This window comes from Anopheles merus, chromosome 3R (genome assembly GCF_017562075.2).
Source record: "Anopheles merus strain MAF chromosome 3R, AmerM5.1, whole genome shotgun sequence".
Taxonomy (NCBI): domain Eukaryota; kingdom Metazoa; phylum Arthropoda; class Insecta; order Diptera; family Culicidae; genus Anopheles; species Anopheles merus.
In genome coordinates this window covers 43,950,056-43,967,392 of record NC_054084.1, presented here as the reverse complement: position 1 = coordinate 43,967,392, position 17,337 = coordinate 43,950,056, and the positions used below count along the sequence as shown (strand labels likewise).

The 17,337-nt window shown below is 42.7% G+C and overlaps 1 protein-coding gene across 1 annotated transcript in view; it reads right to left on the bottom strand.

Moving 5' to 3' along the window:
* Positions 1 to 522: 522 nt before the first annotated feature.
* Positions 523 to 17,337, bottom strand: part of LOC121596439 (protein naked cuticle homolog) — a 45,856-nt gene continuing 29,041 nt past the window's right edge. The window contains exons 2-6 of the mRNA XM_041921395.1: positions 11,916 to 12,346; positions 5,827 to 5,931; positions 4,552 to 5,687; positions 4,046 to 4,468; positions 523 to 3,973 (exon numbers count right to left, since the gene is read on the bottom strand). Coding sequence (XP_041777329.1) covers positions 3,058 to 3,973; positions 4,046 to 4,468; positions 4,552 to 5,687; positions 5,827 to 5,931; positions 11,916 to 12,346 — 3,011 coding nt within the window. The 3' untranslated portion in view covers positions 523 to 3,057. The remainder of the gene's footprint in view (positions 3,974 to 4,045; positions 4,469 to 4,551; positions 5,688 to 5,826; positions 5,932 to 11,915; positions 12,347 to 17,337) is intronic.

Below are 17,337 nucleotides of genomic sequence, written 5' to 3'. Positions count from 1 at the left end.
GGGGATATCTTTTTGTCCTTATCTGTTTTTCAGCGCCATCTGGTGCTTTCCTCGTAAGTTATTCGAGCTGTCCTTGACAGCTCGTTGTTTTGATAAACATTGCGGCTGGTGATCTACACGAGCTAGATATCGTGCCAACATAAATGTATTGCATAGGTATACATTAGACCACTGTGGTTAATCGTAATTAGCCGCTTTTATTATTTAGTTCCTTAAAATTGCATGGCCGGTCTCATGGTACAGTCGTCAACTCGTACGACTTAACAACATGCCCGTCATGGGTTCAAGCCCCAAATAGACCGTGCCGCCATACGTAGGATTGACTATCCTGCTATGGGGGGAAATCAATAAGTCACTGAAAGCCAACCCCACAAGTGTGTTGGCAGGCCTTGACCGGCATCGGTTGTTGAGCCAAAGAAGAAGAAGAAAAGTGCATAACGAAGACCTACTAGAAAAGGAAGCTTTTCGTTCAGATTGCTAATTTGTGATATAGTAATTAAGAAAAAAAGGCAGGTTTAACTGTATTCACGTTATAGTATCTTGAATATTATTGTTTGTATGGGTTATGTTTGAATGATACGTTGGAACAGACATCCACATCCACAATACATCAGCTTCACACGTCCGATTCTGCCGTCTGTGTATGTTGTGTCTTAGATAAAATATTCTTGTAAAACTTTCGAGGGACGAGGATCAACAGAAAAGGGCATGGTGTCTGACATTTTTTGGTGAGAATTATCATAATAAATAAAGCCTTAACCCTAACAATCGTACAAGCGCATACACACAATCTCACTCTTCTTGTCCTGAATATTATTATGGGATTAGGAAAATATGGCCTACGGACGTCCGATGAAGGAAAATCAAAAGAAAGGCATTTTTATGTTTGTTTGTTTGTTTTTGCGTGGTATTTGTACTTGTATCATATATCTGTATGATTTGAGTAATTTACTTTTCGATAAACATATACTCTGATAGACGACCTAACCCAAAAGCAGGAAACCGTAAACATGAAGCTCAACATTAGCCACATTACAATACATATTTTGCACAAACGCAGAAGCTGTTTCCACAAACCAAGCCATACAGCAGCAACACGGACTGGCGCAATTGGTTCATTTTCTATTGCCTGAGCTCGGGTTTATCTCCGTGTTGCTATTCAGTATTCATTCGTGTTTAGCATTTGGACCACATCACACCACATGGTTTTTTTTCCCAATGATTTGAATTTCGTTATCTTTTCCTTTTGTCTCATGTTTGCTTAATTTTGTATGATTTGATCTTTAAAATAAGTTTAATATACCGAAAGAATTTAACTCGCAAATACAACCAAACGATGGATGTTCATAATTTACAATACACCATTCCCTTTAACGTAGACAACGTTGCACAAGTTGCATAACGGAAACCTTTTGATAATTTTGTTTTCTTGCGCCTTAATAAAATTTCGTTTCAACCTTAATTATGTACCAGTACAGCAAAGTACAGTAATTTTAACACAATTTAAATTAAAAAAAAACATGTTTCGTTGGAAACCAACCGTCGGGAATATTAGCAAAAATGGCAATGAAATAATTTCAGCAAAAAGCCGATGTAGTGTAACTTTTCCTCCCCAAAAGTACGTATGCTTTCCTTCGCACTTCTTTTTCTTCTATCAATTTTCATAAGCGGACTATTCTTTATGTGCATAACAGTTTTAAGAACAAAAGGAGATAAAGTTTTGAACAAACATATCGAGATACACACACAAAAAATCATTAATACGATTTAATAACATGAAATCAGTCTTGTAAGTTTCGTTTTCTTTTTCCTTTTTCGTCACGTGTTCACATTTAGCAGATTGTTTGAACGTTTGAATTCTGTTTGCATTATTTATTAATACCTTTCCTCAAAGGTAGAACAACGTTAGAAAGGTAAAGTAGTTTTAACAAATGAAACCGATAAAATGATAGATGAGAAAACATTGAAGAAAAACGTCACTATTAATAGAACGAAACAAAAATGGCAACTGAAACACGGACGAGAAAATCTGCAAAATATGAGAAATTACGGTACATGCATAGAGTGATAGTTTCCATTATCATATGAAGGTATATTGATATTAGAGTGTTTTCCTTTTTCTGTGTTTAAAAACGATTTCATATCAATCAATGTAAAGCATTGTAAGGTGTTTTGTTTTGTTTCTCCTTTCCGTTCATTTCCCCCCAGCCGCTTCTTCTACCTAGGTTTCGATGATTTGGTTCCAACTAAGAAAATAAATAGTAACTTACTTATGTTACTTATGAGCTATTAGCCTAATACTTATATTTCCCCCACACACATACACACACGCAATGAATTCCTAGTTCTCGAAGCTGTTTGTCAGTGTCGCCTCGCGGGCAACATTTACCCATACCCATTGACATAACACGTTAGAAGTCCTATTCTTTCCCCGTATGCGACGACGTTCGGTACATTTACATTTGGGTGAACATTTCTTGAACATTTCCCCAAAAAGCTCTGTAATTAATAACAACCCTAACCACTACGCTGCTGCAAAAAATAAACTCTGCATCCACGGGATACTAAACTGCGTATACAAGTTGGAAAATATAGTATATACAATCGCAACAGAAAGGGTAGCGCTTGCGCTCACAACTAGAGTGTTCTATAATGCATATGTACATCGTGATCAGTGAGAGTAACTAGCGGAACACTTATTTAACACTATTTCTTGTTCTGGCAGTAATGGGCACGCTTTTCACACGCTTAAGACTTCTTCCTGACTCACCATGAGATTCATAAGTACACAAAAGAGAGATATAGTAGGTTGGGAATGAGAAAATGGTTGAATGCTTGAGAGAACAATCCGCGAAGCTAGAAGCAACAAAACCAGCCCACGGGCGAATGGCGACGTTGGCCTACAGTGGCTATAACGGTGTTAGTAAGCATCGATCACGAAGGGGGTGGCGGTTCTTTCAGTGCCAGCCAGGGACCGGCAACCTGTTCCAGTTCGGCCGTAGCTTCCGGCGTTGAACGAGGCGGCGGTTCCAACTGCAGACGATCGTACCACCAGCATCAAGATTCGTCCGGATCATTTTCGAAATGGTGATAGTGATGGTGGATGTGCTCGTGCACGTACCGGTGAACGGCAGTCGTCGAAGCGGCCGATGCAGACGAAACGGATTGTGCTCTACCGCTGCCACAGTATCGTGGCTCTTGCTGATGATGATGCTGATGATGCTGTGGCGATTGCGGTTGCGAACGGGACTGCGGTTGATGGTGACGATAACTATGCTTGGTTGCTGCCATTGGTGCTGCCTGTTGTTGCTGCTTGTGCTGCTGGTGTTGCTGCTGCTGCTGCTCAACATCCTCACCATCGTCCGACATGCGAATTAGATTTTCACATTCGCTCGGATCGGCATTAATCGGCACGGACCCGTACTGGAGCTGAACTAGCTGAGCATCACCGGCAGGAATGGATTGTTTGTTTACTAGCGTCAACGGAGCTGAAAGCTTCTCAGCGCCAATCGCAACAGTTGGCACTGCTGGCGTTTGACGTGAAGGACTGTGCTGATGCTGGTGGTGCGTTTTAATATTCTTCTTGGTGGCGGAAGCGATCAACGATTCTTTGTTGAATACCTTCTTCGGTGTTACTACCGCTATTTCCGCAATGTCCTCGCTGATCTTCAGGTTTTCCAGCAACAAAAGATTGCTCGGCGTCAGTTCTTCCTTGCTCTTGGAACGCTTTAACGGCCGGCTGACGACCGTTCGCTGGAGCTGCATATCGTCCGCTAGTTTGACCTTGGGTACGAGTTTGGGACTACGGTGATCAAGCCACTGCTCGACCTGATTGATGGAGCGAGTTAGTTTCTGCTCGGCCGAGAGATTCGGGTACTGCTGGTTGAGTAGGGCCGTGCTGAGCTTTACCGGCGTCGGCTGGGTCGACCGACTTGCTCCCACAGCTGACGTCAAGCGATGGTGTTCCTTCCGACTGGTAAATTATCGAACCAAAAAGGTAATTATTAACAACCAGTCTTTTGCAGATTTTGCGCACAATACTAACCTTTTCAACTTCGAGTGATGGAAATGATGCTGCAGCAAGCGGTTAGGGGTGCTGGTGGCAAGAGCTTGAACCCCGCCATTTATAGCGGCCGTTGCTGATGCTGCATGTGCTGTCGTGAGATGCATGGCCGTAGCAGCACCAACACCACCATTAGCTGCGGCAGCGCAAATTGTTTTGTGAAGGTACGAATCATACCCGCATAGGTTTGCCTCGTGCCCGGCCATCGCGACTAGGGCGGTCGTCGTCGTCGTCGTTGCGGTGGCTTGCGCTCCGCCCAGATCGGCTGCCATGGTAGCACCAGTATTGGCCGCCATCAGCGCTGCAGCGGTCGGATGATGATAGTTGAAGAACACCTGATCCCCAACGCGAGAAGCAATCGTGTGCGATCGGTGGCGATGCTTCGGTGAACTATCATTCGCTTTCCTGCGGGATATATAAAAGAAAAAAATACGTGCTTAGTACAAGGATGCCAAACCATATAGTGAAAGCTTTACTGGAGGGCTTACCGATTTGGTTGAAAACAGAGACTATTCTTCACCATACTTTCGCGTATGATCTCGATCAGCTCTCGCCGACACAATGAGCTCTTCCAGCACTCCTCTTGTGCGGCCGCCATACGGCCTATTACATTCTCGTAGCAATTTTCGTTCCCCACCGATAGGCTACGCGCCCTTGGGCGTCTGGCAAAGTCTTCGGACATCATTTTTGCTGCGATTGCCGTCTTGCGTGAGGCACGAGTCTTGCGAACTAGTTTACGTTTGGCACGCCCAGCAACTCCTGCGGACGGCGCTGGAATGACGACCGTTTCCAAGGTGGACAACGGTGGCAGCAGAGTCGTCGTTGGAGCTCCGCCATCGACACAATCGTGACAAATCAGTGCTGCCGTCGATGTGGTTGATTGATTCAATCCAGTTGCTGTTACAGGAAGCGAGGAAGCGGTAGTTTGAAGGCTTGTATTATTAGATGCCGTATGTTGCTGTTGCTGCTGTTGAAGGTTACAGCACTTGAGATTGTTAATGCTTTCGTACACATTCTCATTTGCCTTGCTCTTGGTTGCGTTGGGAGCATTGTTGAGGACACCCTTGCCCGCGCCTGCATTAGTTGCACCAGGACTTAGATTATTTTTATGGTACGCTTCAACCAGCAGCTGTCCGGCCGCCGACGAGCCCTCGGAGCTGTTGCTCAGCCCTATCGAGCGATTCACTGGATTATCTCCTGCTAATGCGGTTGCCTTCGACAGATTCGATTCCTTCAACTTCCCCGAACTACCGTTCGAATGATGGTGATGATGGTGGTGATGCTGCTGCTGCTGTTGCTGTTGGTTCTGCAGGGAAGCCTGATTATTGTTTGCCGTTTCGCCATTGTTAGTAACAGCTGTGGCTGCCGTTCGATTGCGAAGCAGCCGGGGACAATTTTCCGACGTGTCGCTACCATCATCATCGGAGATAAGCTTCCGCGAGCGATACCGACGACGGGGCGTAATTATGGCCTTCTTTACTGCAGCCAATGCCGGTTTTGTGGTGGCTGTTTTGCCGTCCGGAGACACGGTCAGCCTGACATTAATGGTTTTGCTACCATAGTGAGGAACTACTACCGATTTGCCTATAGATTCGTAAATTGTCGACACTATTCCGGCAATATCCTGGAAAAAAAAACAATTGATGAACAATTAATTGCTGATATGGACTGACTATCCGGTTACGTGTCCGGTTACTAATAATTCTAGGGAGCCTGTATAACAGCCCGCTATGCCAACGAAGAAAAAAAAACAATTCACTTACATCTTTGGTTATTTTGCCATGACCATCCAGATCGTACAAGGTGAAGGAAAACTGTAGCGGTTGTGGCTTTTTACCATCCTCCAGAGACACATCGCAAGTGAATTCCTAATGGAAAAAAGTAAGAAGAGAATAGTTTTAGTGACTATACTTTTTTTCATTACCATACGATCGAAAATAATGGGCTTAAAATAACATACACTCTCCTGCCCTTTTTCCAAGACATTCCAACTGTAACATTTCATTATACAGTCAAATTAAGCTTGTGATTAAATTTTAGTACACAGTGTGTACCTCATTGATTGACAAATTCATAACCATTTTCAAGACCACACTAAAAGCTAAGATGGTATCTACTACCCGAAGAGAAAATCAAGATTGAATTGTTTGCAAACAAAATGATGCTTTATTATTTCTTGTTTAGTTCAATACCCGTGACATCTCCGTACACTCTGCCTGTCACAGTGTTAGTAAAGAGACCGCATGTAACTTTGTTTCTACACTCTTCCAACGCCAGCGTGAATGTTTCAGTTGTCTGGGGATGTTAGATAAGATAAGAATCTACGGACTGTGTTCAACATGCTCTCGTACAATACAGCGAACCATGTAGATAAACGAATCGCCAAAGCAAAACTGTATATGTGCCCATCAGGAAGGATGGTTATTAGAGGCACAGCAATCACAGAGATATAGGTCGGGTGTCTTACTGATACGCTACATGCACACAAGCAATTTATCGTCCTGTTAATTATCGCCAAGCGCCAAGATATACAGACAATCGACGATAAACAAAATAATAATCGATCGATGCAGTCAATTCCACTACCACCACAGTGCACAAAACCAAACACTGACATCACGCGTTGAATCATTTCTTCAAATAATTAATAATTGTTGATTTCTTCGTGTACTATAAACTAGATTGTCAACAATGTTATAGCAAATACTTGTTTAAAGGTATCTTTATTTATGTTGATATGAAAATGTATTTGTACGACCATGTAAAGCCTTACTTCAGTAATGAATCGAATCTTAGAAGCTTGTTGATTCTGGTTGGATATGGAAAATGGAAAAAGTCATTGATCAGACATACCCATTACACAGCTAATTGAGTGCAAAAAAGAAGCAATTGTAAAAGCCATTTATCAGAGTACATTTATCGTTGACCTAATAAATTATCTTGATGCTAGACCAGCGGCCGGCAAACTTTTGAGGCAATGGGCCAACTTTAGTAAATGATCGAGTGCCGCAGGCCAGGAGAATGCGTTTTTTTAATTATTGCGCTTAAATTATTACATTTTGATCTTTTAGAAACATTTTAGGTATTATTGTTGTTTTTCTGTAATTAAATCATCCAAGCTGTAATATTTGGGCCGGTCTGGTGGTACAGTCGTCAACTCGCACGACGTAACAACATGCCCGTCATAGGTTCAAGTCCCGAATAGCCCGTGCCCTCATACGTAGGACTGACTATCCTACTATGGTAACAATAAGTCACTGAAAACCAAGCTCACTTCACTAGTGGGTACAGGCAGGCCTTGACCGACAGCGGTTGTTGTGCCAAAGAAGAAGAAGATCATCCAAGCATAGTTAAAAATTAAACATACCTCCTTTAAAAACTAATTGTAATCTTTAATCATTTGAGAATCAGCAAAAAATGGGCAAAACTTTGATTAGTCAAAAAACTACAAAAAGTGATCAATATAGCTATCTTCCCACGCCGTAAAAAATATTGAAGATATTCTGGGGATGATACAAAAGTCTGAAACGCTAAAAAATTATCGAAACAAACATAGATTCAGTAATTATAAAAATGCTTTATGGACAAGCCTTGCCCTGCCAGATAAATTGATAACTGATTCCTTATTGAAAAGCACTTTGACAATCGTTGTACTCGTTAACAGCAACATTGTGGAATCGTCGTTCTCGTTAAAACAACAAGGGTTTTTAAATATTTGTTTTTGCTCCCAAATACGATCGAAAATATCCCTAAACAAATTTAAAGGGAAACCAACTGATTTGTGTGAAACTAAGAGGAACGATTAAAACATAACAAAAAATAAAATATCACGTGAAATTATATGGAGCTGTTTCACTATATTTAAAACTTTGTATTGCATGTTTTGCGTTGGCGAAAGTCAAATGCTCTCGCATCGCAAAGTCGCATGCAAAAATTTAAATAAATTTATTGCAACCAGTCTTTAGTGCATGTCATCAGTATAAAATTTCATGTGTGATTTCCTTCATTCCGAAAGTCTTATTGTCGTGTTGAAACAATGTTAAAATTACATAACGATTGCATTTACAAAATTGACAAATTCATGAGTTTATCATGGGATTATCTTCACCCGTTCTAACAAATCGTTAATTGAACTTTGAATAGTAGTATCCCATGAGACAACAGGCAACCTCTATCAGCCACTTCACCTTGACACCTCTATCAGTCAAACTCTAACCATGATGACCAAAAAAGTAAACCAACCAACGTAGAAGCGTGCGCGATCAACGAATGACACCCCTTAGCGCCTTAAATGGACTGCGTCCAGAAGTTTACCGTCGCATGAGAACGTTTCTTCGTTTTGGTCACCAACATCTTGAAACTATTAGGCAACCATCAAAGCATCGCAAGAGAGTCCAGGTTCATTTTTGAGGTTTCAAAAAAGCTAAAAATGAAGACAGAGGTACAAGTGGCTACATTACTGGGTTATCTGGGCTGGGAGATCGATGCAACCCGCCAAACAGTGAAAAAGTACTTGAGCAACATAAACACACATATCAGGAAGCAGAAATCGCGTCCACAGACTCCGCAATGGCAAACAGTGACGCCAAAACTCAATGCATTCATATTAGGTGAGTTTTGGCAAAATTTCGACATGGCACCTGATACAACATCCGTCACTTGTGTTCCATCGAATTTTTCTGGACCAACATGATACAAAAGCTCTACTCTAACAATTTTGTCGCGAAAACTTAGGATGTCTATAGGCATGCCTTCGTCCATCGTGGTGAAAATTCCGAATAACTGATGAAAAGCAATTCCCAAAGTTTTAGATTTATTTGTCCAAGGAAGCTTAAATAATTACCTTTCAAATGATGTACATGTAAAGAAATTATCTCTCCTAGTTTTTGTTCTACAGCCAGCCAAAAAAAGTCGATTGTTTCCATGTAAACGTTACGGAGATGTTGATCAGGAGTTCGAACATACCGAACGATCCGTCATTCCATAGTACTTTAATTAAAGTTGAAAGAGTACGATGGTATAAAATGTTACTCTAAATGATATTCAGTAATTTGTATACGAATAGTTTCTTTCCATCTTTCAAAATCAGTCAATACCTTTCGCGGGCCGGATTGACTGTTGCGGCGGGCCGCATTTGCCCGCGGGCCGGACTTTGCCGAACGCTGTGCTAGACGATCAAATCATGCCCAAGTTTCTAGTTTTCATGAAGAAATGAATGGTTCTTTCACATCGTAGTCGAGTTTCTTTTTTTTATGATACCTATGGGTACGGATAGTACATTCGAGGTGTCTACTGCATATATGTTTTATATTTGGCACATTCAAACTATTATATTTAAATGTAATGACGGCGCTATGTTAACGATTGTAATCAATTTTAAACCCGTTAACTAAACATAACTTCTTATTAATATCCTTATTTTTTATTTAAATAGTCCAGCCACATCACGAACACCTCTTATGCACGCTAACAACCGTTTAATGACTTCAAATAAAAATAACACAGTATGTTTATTTCATTGATTACTTTAGTACGTAGAAAGTATCTAGAACACAGTTGTAGCATTTGCAAATTAATCCCTATTTTCGTTTCTTAACCTTTGGCCATACAAAAAAGACCCATCATATGGCATGCGCGCACACACTGTTGGCCCTGGTCACGATTACTATGCCCACGGTTGAATGGGAAGCAAATCAAGGCAACAATTACAAAAAAAAAATAATGATAGCAACAACAATAATAAATCCTCAAAGTGTGCCGCCCCTATCGAGCCCCTCGTTGACGGATTGGATTATTCACATGCACACCGAAGACGCTAGGCAAAAGCTAAACATTCCTTCTTGTCGGCAATGGCGGCAGTACGCACTCCCGCCGGCTTGATCCCGGCCTATATGCCAAGATTCTCGTTCAATTCTCGTTTGTTTGTATTTATCAATGAACAAACCACTGCCACCACACACCTCCACCACCTTTTGTTCCTTCGTTGTTGTGCCTTCTCGCAATGTCCATTTGAGCGAGATTCGAGTGGGAGCTGCAGATGGACGATTGTGGGGTGAATTGGCGCACAGAGGTTTGAGATCTTGCAACTGTTTCCCCTTCAGTCAAAGACCGAGTTTCCGAACAATGCGTTTTGTAAAACTACACTGTAAACTAGCAAATTGGTAGGTACTGGCAAAAACCAAATCATTATAAAAATCGAAGCTACACATACTTTACACTCATAAGAATGCATTGGACGGGAAAGCAAATTATCGCTAGGTAGGAATTCACATCCTATGACTAAAGGGTTTCCCCTTTCGACGCTTGCCACCATTCACTTAATGGCGCGTGTGTGTGTGTGTGTGTGTGTGTGTGTGTGTGTGTGTGTGTATAAAGTGTTCTTCTTTTTTTACTCGACCGCGATACGAAAATAAATAAATCAAAACTTCAACGACCGCGACTTCGGACCGATTAGCTTCACCCCGCTGCCGGTCTCTCTCGTTCCCCTCCGGTTACCGTCTACACCAGACCCGATAGAAAGGGAGAAAATCGGGAGATATTGGATCGTCCACATCGGCGGCGGCTTCGCTTTGTACATTCTCTTCAAACTAGCTCGTCTCCTAACAAGCTTTCCTTCCCTTCATCCCTTGTGCTTCGATGATCCACCTCCTTCCCACACACGCTTCTTCTCTCTTATTCACATTTTTTTCGATCGGCAACTTCAAGCATTTCAACCAAAACCGGATCGTTTCGTGCCATGCTGCCAACGTCTTCCACACTGCACCACCACTACACAGCGGTGAAGTACATCGCGCGTCTCACGCAGCCGTATATACCCCATCATCCCTCCGTTATTATCAGCTAACTGCTTTAGCGGAGCGTGAGTGTCGGGTCGGCAACTTTCACAAGCACACAGAGGGTCCCTGATAACACAGCCGGCCGATTGTCAAACGCTTCAGAGGGTACCGCCGTTGTCAAATGCGCGGCCGGGCCCCACTGTCACCTCTCTCCGTGCTTGCCGACGGGGGAAACGACAGATGAATAGCTTGCTGACTCGCCAAAGGCAGCGAACCAAACGGTCACCACACAATATTAGACTATTTCGATTTTTTTCTGCAGCTTATGTTTACGTGGAAGGTGTTTATCGTGACGGGGACATTGATAAGTGGTTAGCAATTTTATGGTACCACTGGCAGCAGGTTATTCTCAGTATTTGTTGATGGTTGATTTTAAGCTGACCCCTAGTGACAGGCAACAACGTTTCGATCCTTTAGGAAATTTCAATATTTATAATAGAAATCTTATCTTCTTTCGAACATGCAATAAACACATTAACAACACTCAGCAGCATTGCCTGGCGTATTTTTCTATTGCTCTCAAGAAATCCTAGAGATTCGCTACACATTAATTATTGTTGAACATAGTATAGGTAGCTGTCAAACATCTTCACCTAATTATGAGCAGGTTAATAAGAACAAAAGACTATGTTTCGTTCACATATGTACTGTCTTTCACGGCTCATGCATGATTAACATGTATATACCCAATGAACAACCCATCTGGGCGTGATTAGATTTTTTTAAATGATCATTTCTTCTTCTTGTTTGGCACAACAACCGCTGTCGGTCAAGGCCTGCTTGAACCCACTAGTGAAGTGAGCTTGGCTTTCCGTGACTTATTGTTACCATAGCAGGATTGTTACCATAGTCAGTCCTACGTATGGGGGCACGGTCTATTCGGGGCTTAAACCCATGACGGGCGTGTTGTTACGTCGTGCGAGTTGACGACTGTACCACCAGACCGGCCCATGACCAGACCGGGCCGGCAATGATCATTTATGGACTAAAAAAAGGGTACAAAGCGTTCGACCTACCTCTAATCGCACCCGATCTGGATCACTTCGAATAGTGGCGGCGGTGGTGTTGATTGTGTTAGAAGCTCCTGCACCGGACGCCCCACCGGCCGCTGCATTGCCGCCTCCCGCCTTCCCGTTGGTGCACTTCCGGAAGGCATCTTTCTGTGATTTGTGATGGTGGTGCTGCTGCTGCTGGTGGGACGTGCCTGAATGATTATGTCCATTCGCAGACGGTGACTGATGATGATGTCCATGATGATGATGGTGATGACTATGCTGGAAGGATGTTTTCGTCTGGCCAGTGCCAGAACCGGTGCTTGCGGATGATTTCACTTTAAGCATTTGCTCGCGATCACTAGTTAGCAGTAGGTCGGGTGGTGCACTGCAGGCTGAAGGCGCCCGGCCGGGATAGATCAGCTCTTCCGAGTCGGTGGCGCATTCTTGTAGCACTGTAAAACAAATATACAACAAAAAGTAACTCATTAGCACACTCAAATGTCGGTTCGTGGCAGTTGTTTCACAATACATTCGAACTATGGATCGATCCGTGCTGCTGAAAGTAAAATATGGGGATTGATGACGCAAACGTTCATAGCAAAGTGTAAACGAAACGAAGCATCCTTGAAGTAAAGGGCTCAAGGGGCTTTGCATTCGTTAATGGGACACATTTCATCATAAAACAGTATCGCGAGCATCTTCTTTCGACTACAAAAACCTTTTCACATGAAAGGAAGATTTCAAAATCGCATACATTGGAGTCAACGGAATTGGATATTTGTTTCCTATTTTTGTTCACCTTTTATGTTCACTCTTTCCCATTTCGCCAAGGGAACCAGGACAAGAAGCGGTGTGCGGTGTGTGATTGGAATGTCTTCACACTTAAAGCACTTTCCTTTGATCTGATTCAAAAAGATGCCGTATATACAGACACACACACTCAGGCTCGTGGAATGCTCTTTTCGACGGTTTTCGACTGCTCCACGGCAAAAGAAAACTGGGACGAAGATGGTGATCATCATCTTAAGGTGATGTGTTGTTGCGCTTCTCCGTCCGCGGGCAAAAGAGTTGACGCGCGTCTGTTAAACGCGTTAATGGGCGCACTACTGTTCCGTGTTGTTTCAAAGCACACCGAAAGACGACACTTGGCGCTCTGTTTAGCAAAGGATGTTCCCATACCGAGAGGGCCGGAGAGCAAACAGGAGTGTGGTGGTGGTGCAGGCTAGGCCGTGTAGGCAAGCGAACCGACGACCGAAACGCTGTGTAGCGACAGCTGTCGTTAAATGCCAGTGGGGAACATCCGTTACAGTATTTTCTTTGAAGATTGCTGTTTTGCTTTTGGATGAAATGGGTTAAATGGTGCCGAGCAGCACATTTTTACGGATTTGTGGCAAGCGCGTATCGGCAAATGGAAATGTTTTCTTTGAAGGTATGCATCAGCTAATACACGAAGAAGGTTGAGATTTTTGAAACATATCTTGAATATTAATTATGCAACTGATATATTTGGTTGGTTTTACGTAAAAACTACTGTATCATCAAAATTCATTGAAAACAGAATCGATAAATGATTGATCCTTCCCACGGTTCAATTATTGATTTAAAGTTTTCGCTTTTTCCAGGCAGATCTCTATTCTAACCGTGCATCGTCCGTCACTAGCGTCTCCATTTCCATTCCTACAAAAATATGCTGCTTCCATTCACTGAAATGCAATGTTTTTGCCTCATTTGCATGAGATGAAGTGCATATTTAGATTGACTGTTTAATTAAAATTTCAATTAAATTCCACCATTCAGCACAGCACCATTCAGCCAGATGCTCAAACCGCCGATATTCGACAGCCACTAAACCACATCACAGTAGTGCAAGAGAGAGGATAATATGGAAGTGGATGGTGGGAAATTCCAAATTTTACGTTTCTATTATCATACCACACGCGATAAACGCAAGCACTGTGGCAGTCCAGAAGCACATACGGCCGTATCCCAAATCAAACGACTATAGTAAATCGGGCAGATAAATTGATTTTAAAATCCGAACCTGCTCCCATACTCGTTGATAGGAAAATTAAAAACAACGATTAAATTGGAATTTAAATCACTTCGTGCAAAATCACGGGCCATACCCACCGAAAACGGATGGGAAATGTGGTGAAAGGAAAATAAAATCCTTTCCATATGGTGGCACGGTCCAACGTGCAAGGTGATAACCATTGGGAGGGCTGGAGGGAACTACTGTACCAAACTACCGGAACAGGATTCCGTGTGCCTCGAGTCGGATTGCCTTCTGGATGCTATGGCTTCTGTTGTATGTGTGTGTGTGTGTGTGTGTGTGTGTGTGTGTGTGTGTGTGTGTGTGTGTGTGTGTGTTTGTGTTTGTGTGTGTGTGTATGTGTTTGGTTGTGTGCACGATTCAGTGTACGTGATTGGCGTGCTTAACGATGCGGATTAGAAGCGTTTTTCACAGCGTTTCTGCTGAACCGTACACTGGCCAACCCCAGCCCACAGGGAACAAGTTTTTGGGCAAAGTTCGCCTTTTGGTATGCAATTTCCACATGACGGTTCAGTTTTTCATACACACACATACATGCACCTACACTCACACTTTCAAAAATTGGAGCAAATACACACCACCTTCATCAACACACTCTTTTCCATTTCCGAGGATTAAATCTGATTTTCGTACGGACGGAGCACTCCCGAACGATAAGAGCCGTTGATAGACAGACGTACAGAGTAAAATCTATTTTTTGCCACACGATAAAACCGTCCATCCACTCAATAGGGGGGTTTTTTGGCCTGACCCTTCCGACACACATTAGCACCGGCTTTGTACGATGTCTGTCTGCTGACAGCATCTTTCGTGGCCGCCTGTACGTGAACAGTATGTGAAACGATTTCCGGTTGACTTAGTTTGCTGGCTACAAATCGCGTAAGCTGTCTGATTTCGTTCAATCGGGAATGTTTTGTTTCGAAGAAAAATAGTTTAATATGGCACGTAAAGTAGTTAGGGGAAGAGCTCTTTTTTTAATGCTGATAGTTTGAAAAATGCCGTTTCATACGCTATTCTTGAATTATAAAAATTTAGCAAAAAAAAAAACACAAAAATTCACTCAGGGCTTCTCACGACAAACCCCACACGGTGCTGCTGGCAGGAATGCTATGACAAACTAATAGCGTGTCACCACCAGACAACTGTGCCTTGCGGTGCTGCATAGTCGTTTCAACATTCGTTCGTGTCATTCACGGTTCGATAAATGTCGTTTGCGGGTGAATTTTTGTGGTTCGTCTCCATCCTACGAACGGACCTCCACACCACTACTGCCTTCGTAGTGCATCACTGCGGGTAGAGAGGAAAACTAAAAGGAAAAACGAAACGTTACCTTTGAAGAATGCCGCAACAACACACAAAAAAAAACATGTGAACACAGTTTGATAAAGTACCATAGTTAGAGGAACACAATATACGAATGCCGAAGGGAGGTGCTGCATATTATGCGCCAAACGGCGCAACACCAGAATATTTAAAAAAAAAAGACTGTCACTTACACACGTGCTAGTTCTGGAGGAATGTGACAATCGAGTGCTTCGTGGGATTGTCTGCTTTAGTAGACTCCAAGGCACAATGAAATGTTGAGTGCAAAGTGAAATCAACAAGACAATTAAGTAATTTATACAAAAATATTCTCAACAACTAAACCACAGGGCTTTTGAATGCAGCATTTACTGTATATTGGGAAATTTAAACCAATTCCTAGACATCGTAAATAAGTATAGACTTTGTTTTGACTTCTCTTATTCCAACCGTACGTGCAACAAAGTTTAACAACATATTTTGGCTTCAAATTGCCCTCTTGGCGTGTATCCATCTCTATGCGATGTCCATGTCGCCCGATCGCTAACAGTAACGCTGTGCTCTTCCATCGCTTTAAGTTTTGCTTTCGCCCCCCCCCCCCCCCCCCCCCCCCCCATTCAAGTGGCACCAGAGAAAAACAGACATTGGTGCGGTGCTCGTGGCGCAGCAAATCGTGTCACGGGATGTGACAGGCGGGGATAGGATAGAGATCGACTCGTTGAATGAGACACCGTAACGATCGCAGCTGCCAGATGCACAATACACCGCCTCATACACCATACACCATACCGCAAGCAGCAGAGGCCGGGATGATGTGGGACAACAAGAAGTGAAAGCAAAACCATTACGAAACCAAATGCACTATGGTGGCTAAATTTCAAGTGATTTTCGAGTTCGAATGTAGCAGTGATTTAATGCCGTCCAACAACGTGCGTTGGCTATTTCAGAGTGCCAGAGAACGAAACGGGCTTTTAACGGTTGTAAGAAGGCTAATTAATAATTTTCCTAGTAAAGCATAGCATAAAGATCTTTGCTTTCGAGTGCATATATTAAACATTGATAATAACACGGGATGATCGCTTCATATAAATACAACTGCAACAAGGCATGCAGACATTCTCTTCTAAAAGGCATGTGAAACTACCACTTGAAACTACGATGAACTTATAACATACATCACCATCATCGTTTGGTTAGATGGAAAGTGTGCCTTAATCATCTTGAGTGAACATTTCGATGAGATTAGGACGACAGACAAACGTGTATATTTCGAATTGCTTGTATTCTTTGTAAAATATGTCAGTACACGTACGTAAGACAGCAAGAGTAAAACAAGACACTTCCAATACACACATTTTTTGAGAAAATCTGGACCAAGATTTTCAGAACATTCCTAAATACTTAGGGGGTGAACATTCCGGGAGAGTACACTCAGTGAAACAACGTATTATTTACGTCTGTTTTAAGGCTAGGGCACATTCCCATGAGTTGTTTTCTTTTGTGATATGTTTTGATGTTTCTCGCTGGAGAAAATCGGAATGAAAACAGTAAAACGTACGACACTTGTGTGACACAATTTTTCATACACTTCTTTTTTTTAATTTAAAGTAACGCCTGTACCTTTCGCCACTCTCCATCTATTTGTATAGATTTTTAATATTAAGGCATATTTCATGGCCGTCCCGTGATACAGTCATCAACTAGAACCACTCAATGACATGTTCGTCATGGGTTCAAGCCTAGAATAGATCGACAAGACATTTTTTTAGACCAACGTTAACGAGGAGCCGGTATAAGATCAGCTAAAAAGAGGAAACCCCCCATAAGTGAAAACAATAGGCGCCACACATCTTCTGCATGACTACTATTGCCGAAACGATAGGCTGTCGCGCCGGTCAACGGTAAGCGGAAGTGATTCTATCCTCACGACTCTCTTCTCGACTGCCCTCACGATGATGGTAATGATGATGATGCTGATGATGGTACCAGGGTCTTGTTGTCAGTTGTGGTGTCATTCCAAACTGGCCAGATTCGATCAAATCACGTCGCGCTACAGATTCACGCCGACCAGTTGAATTGTTACCCAAT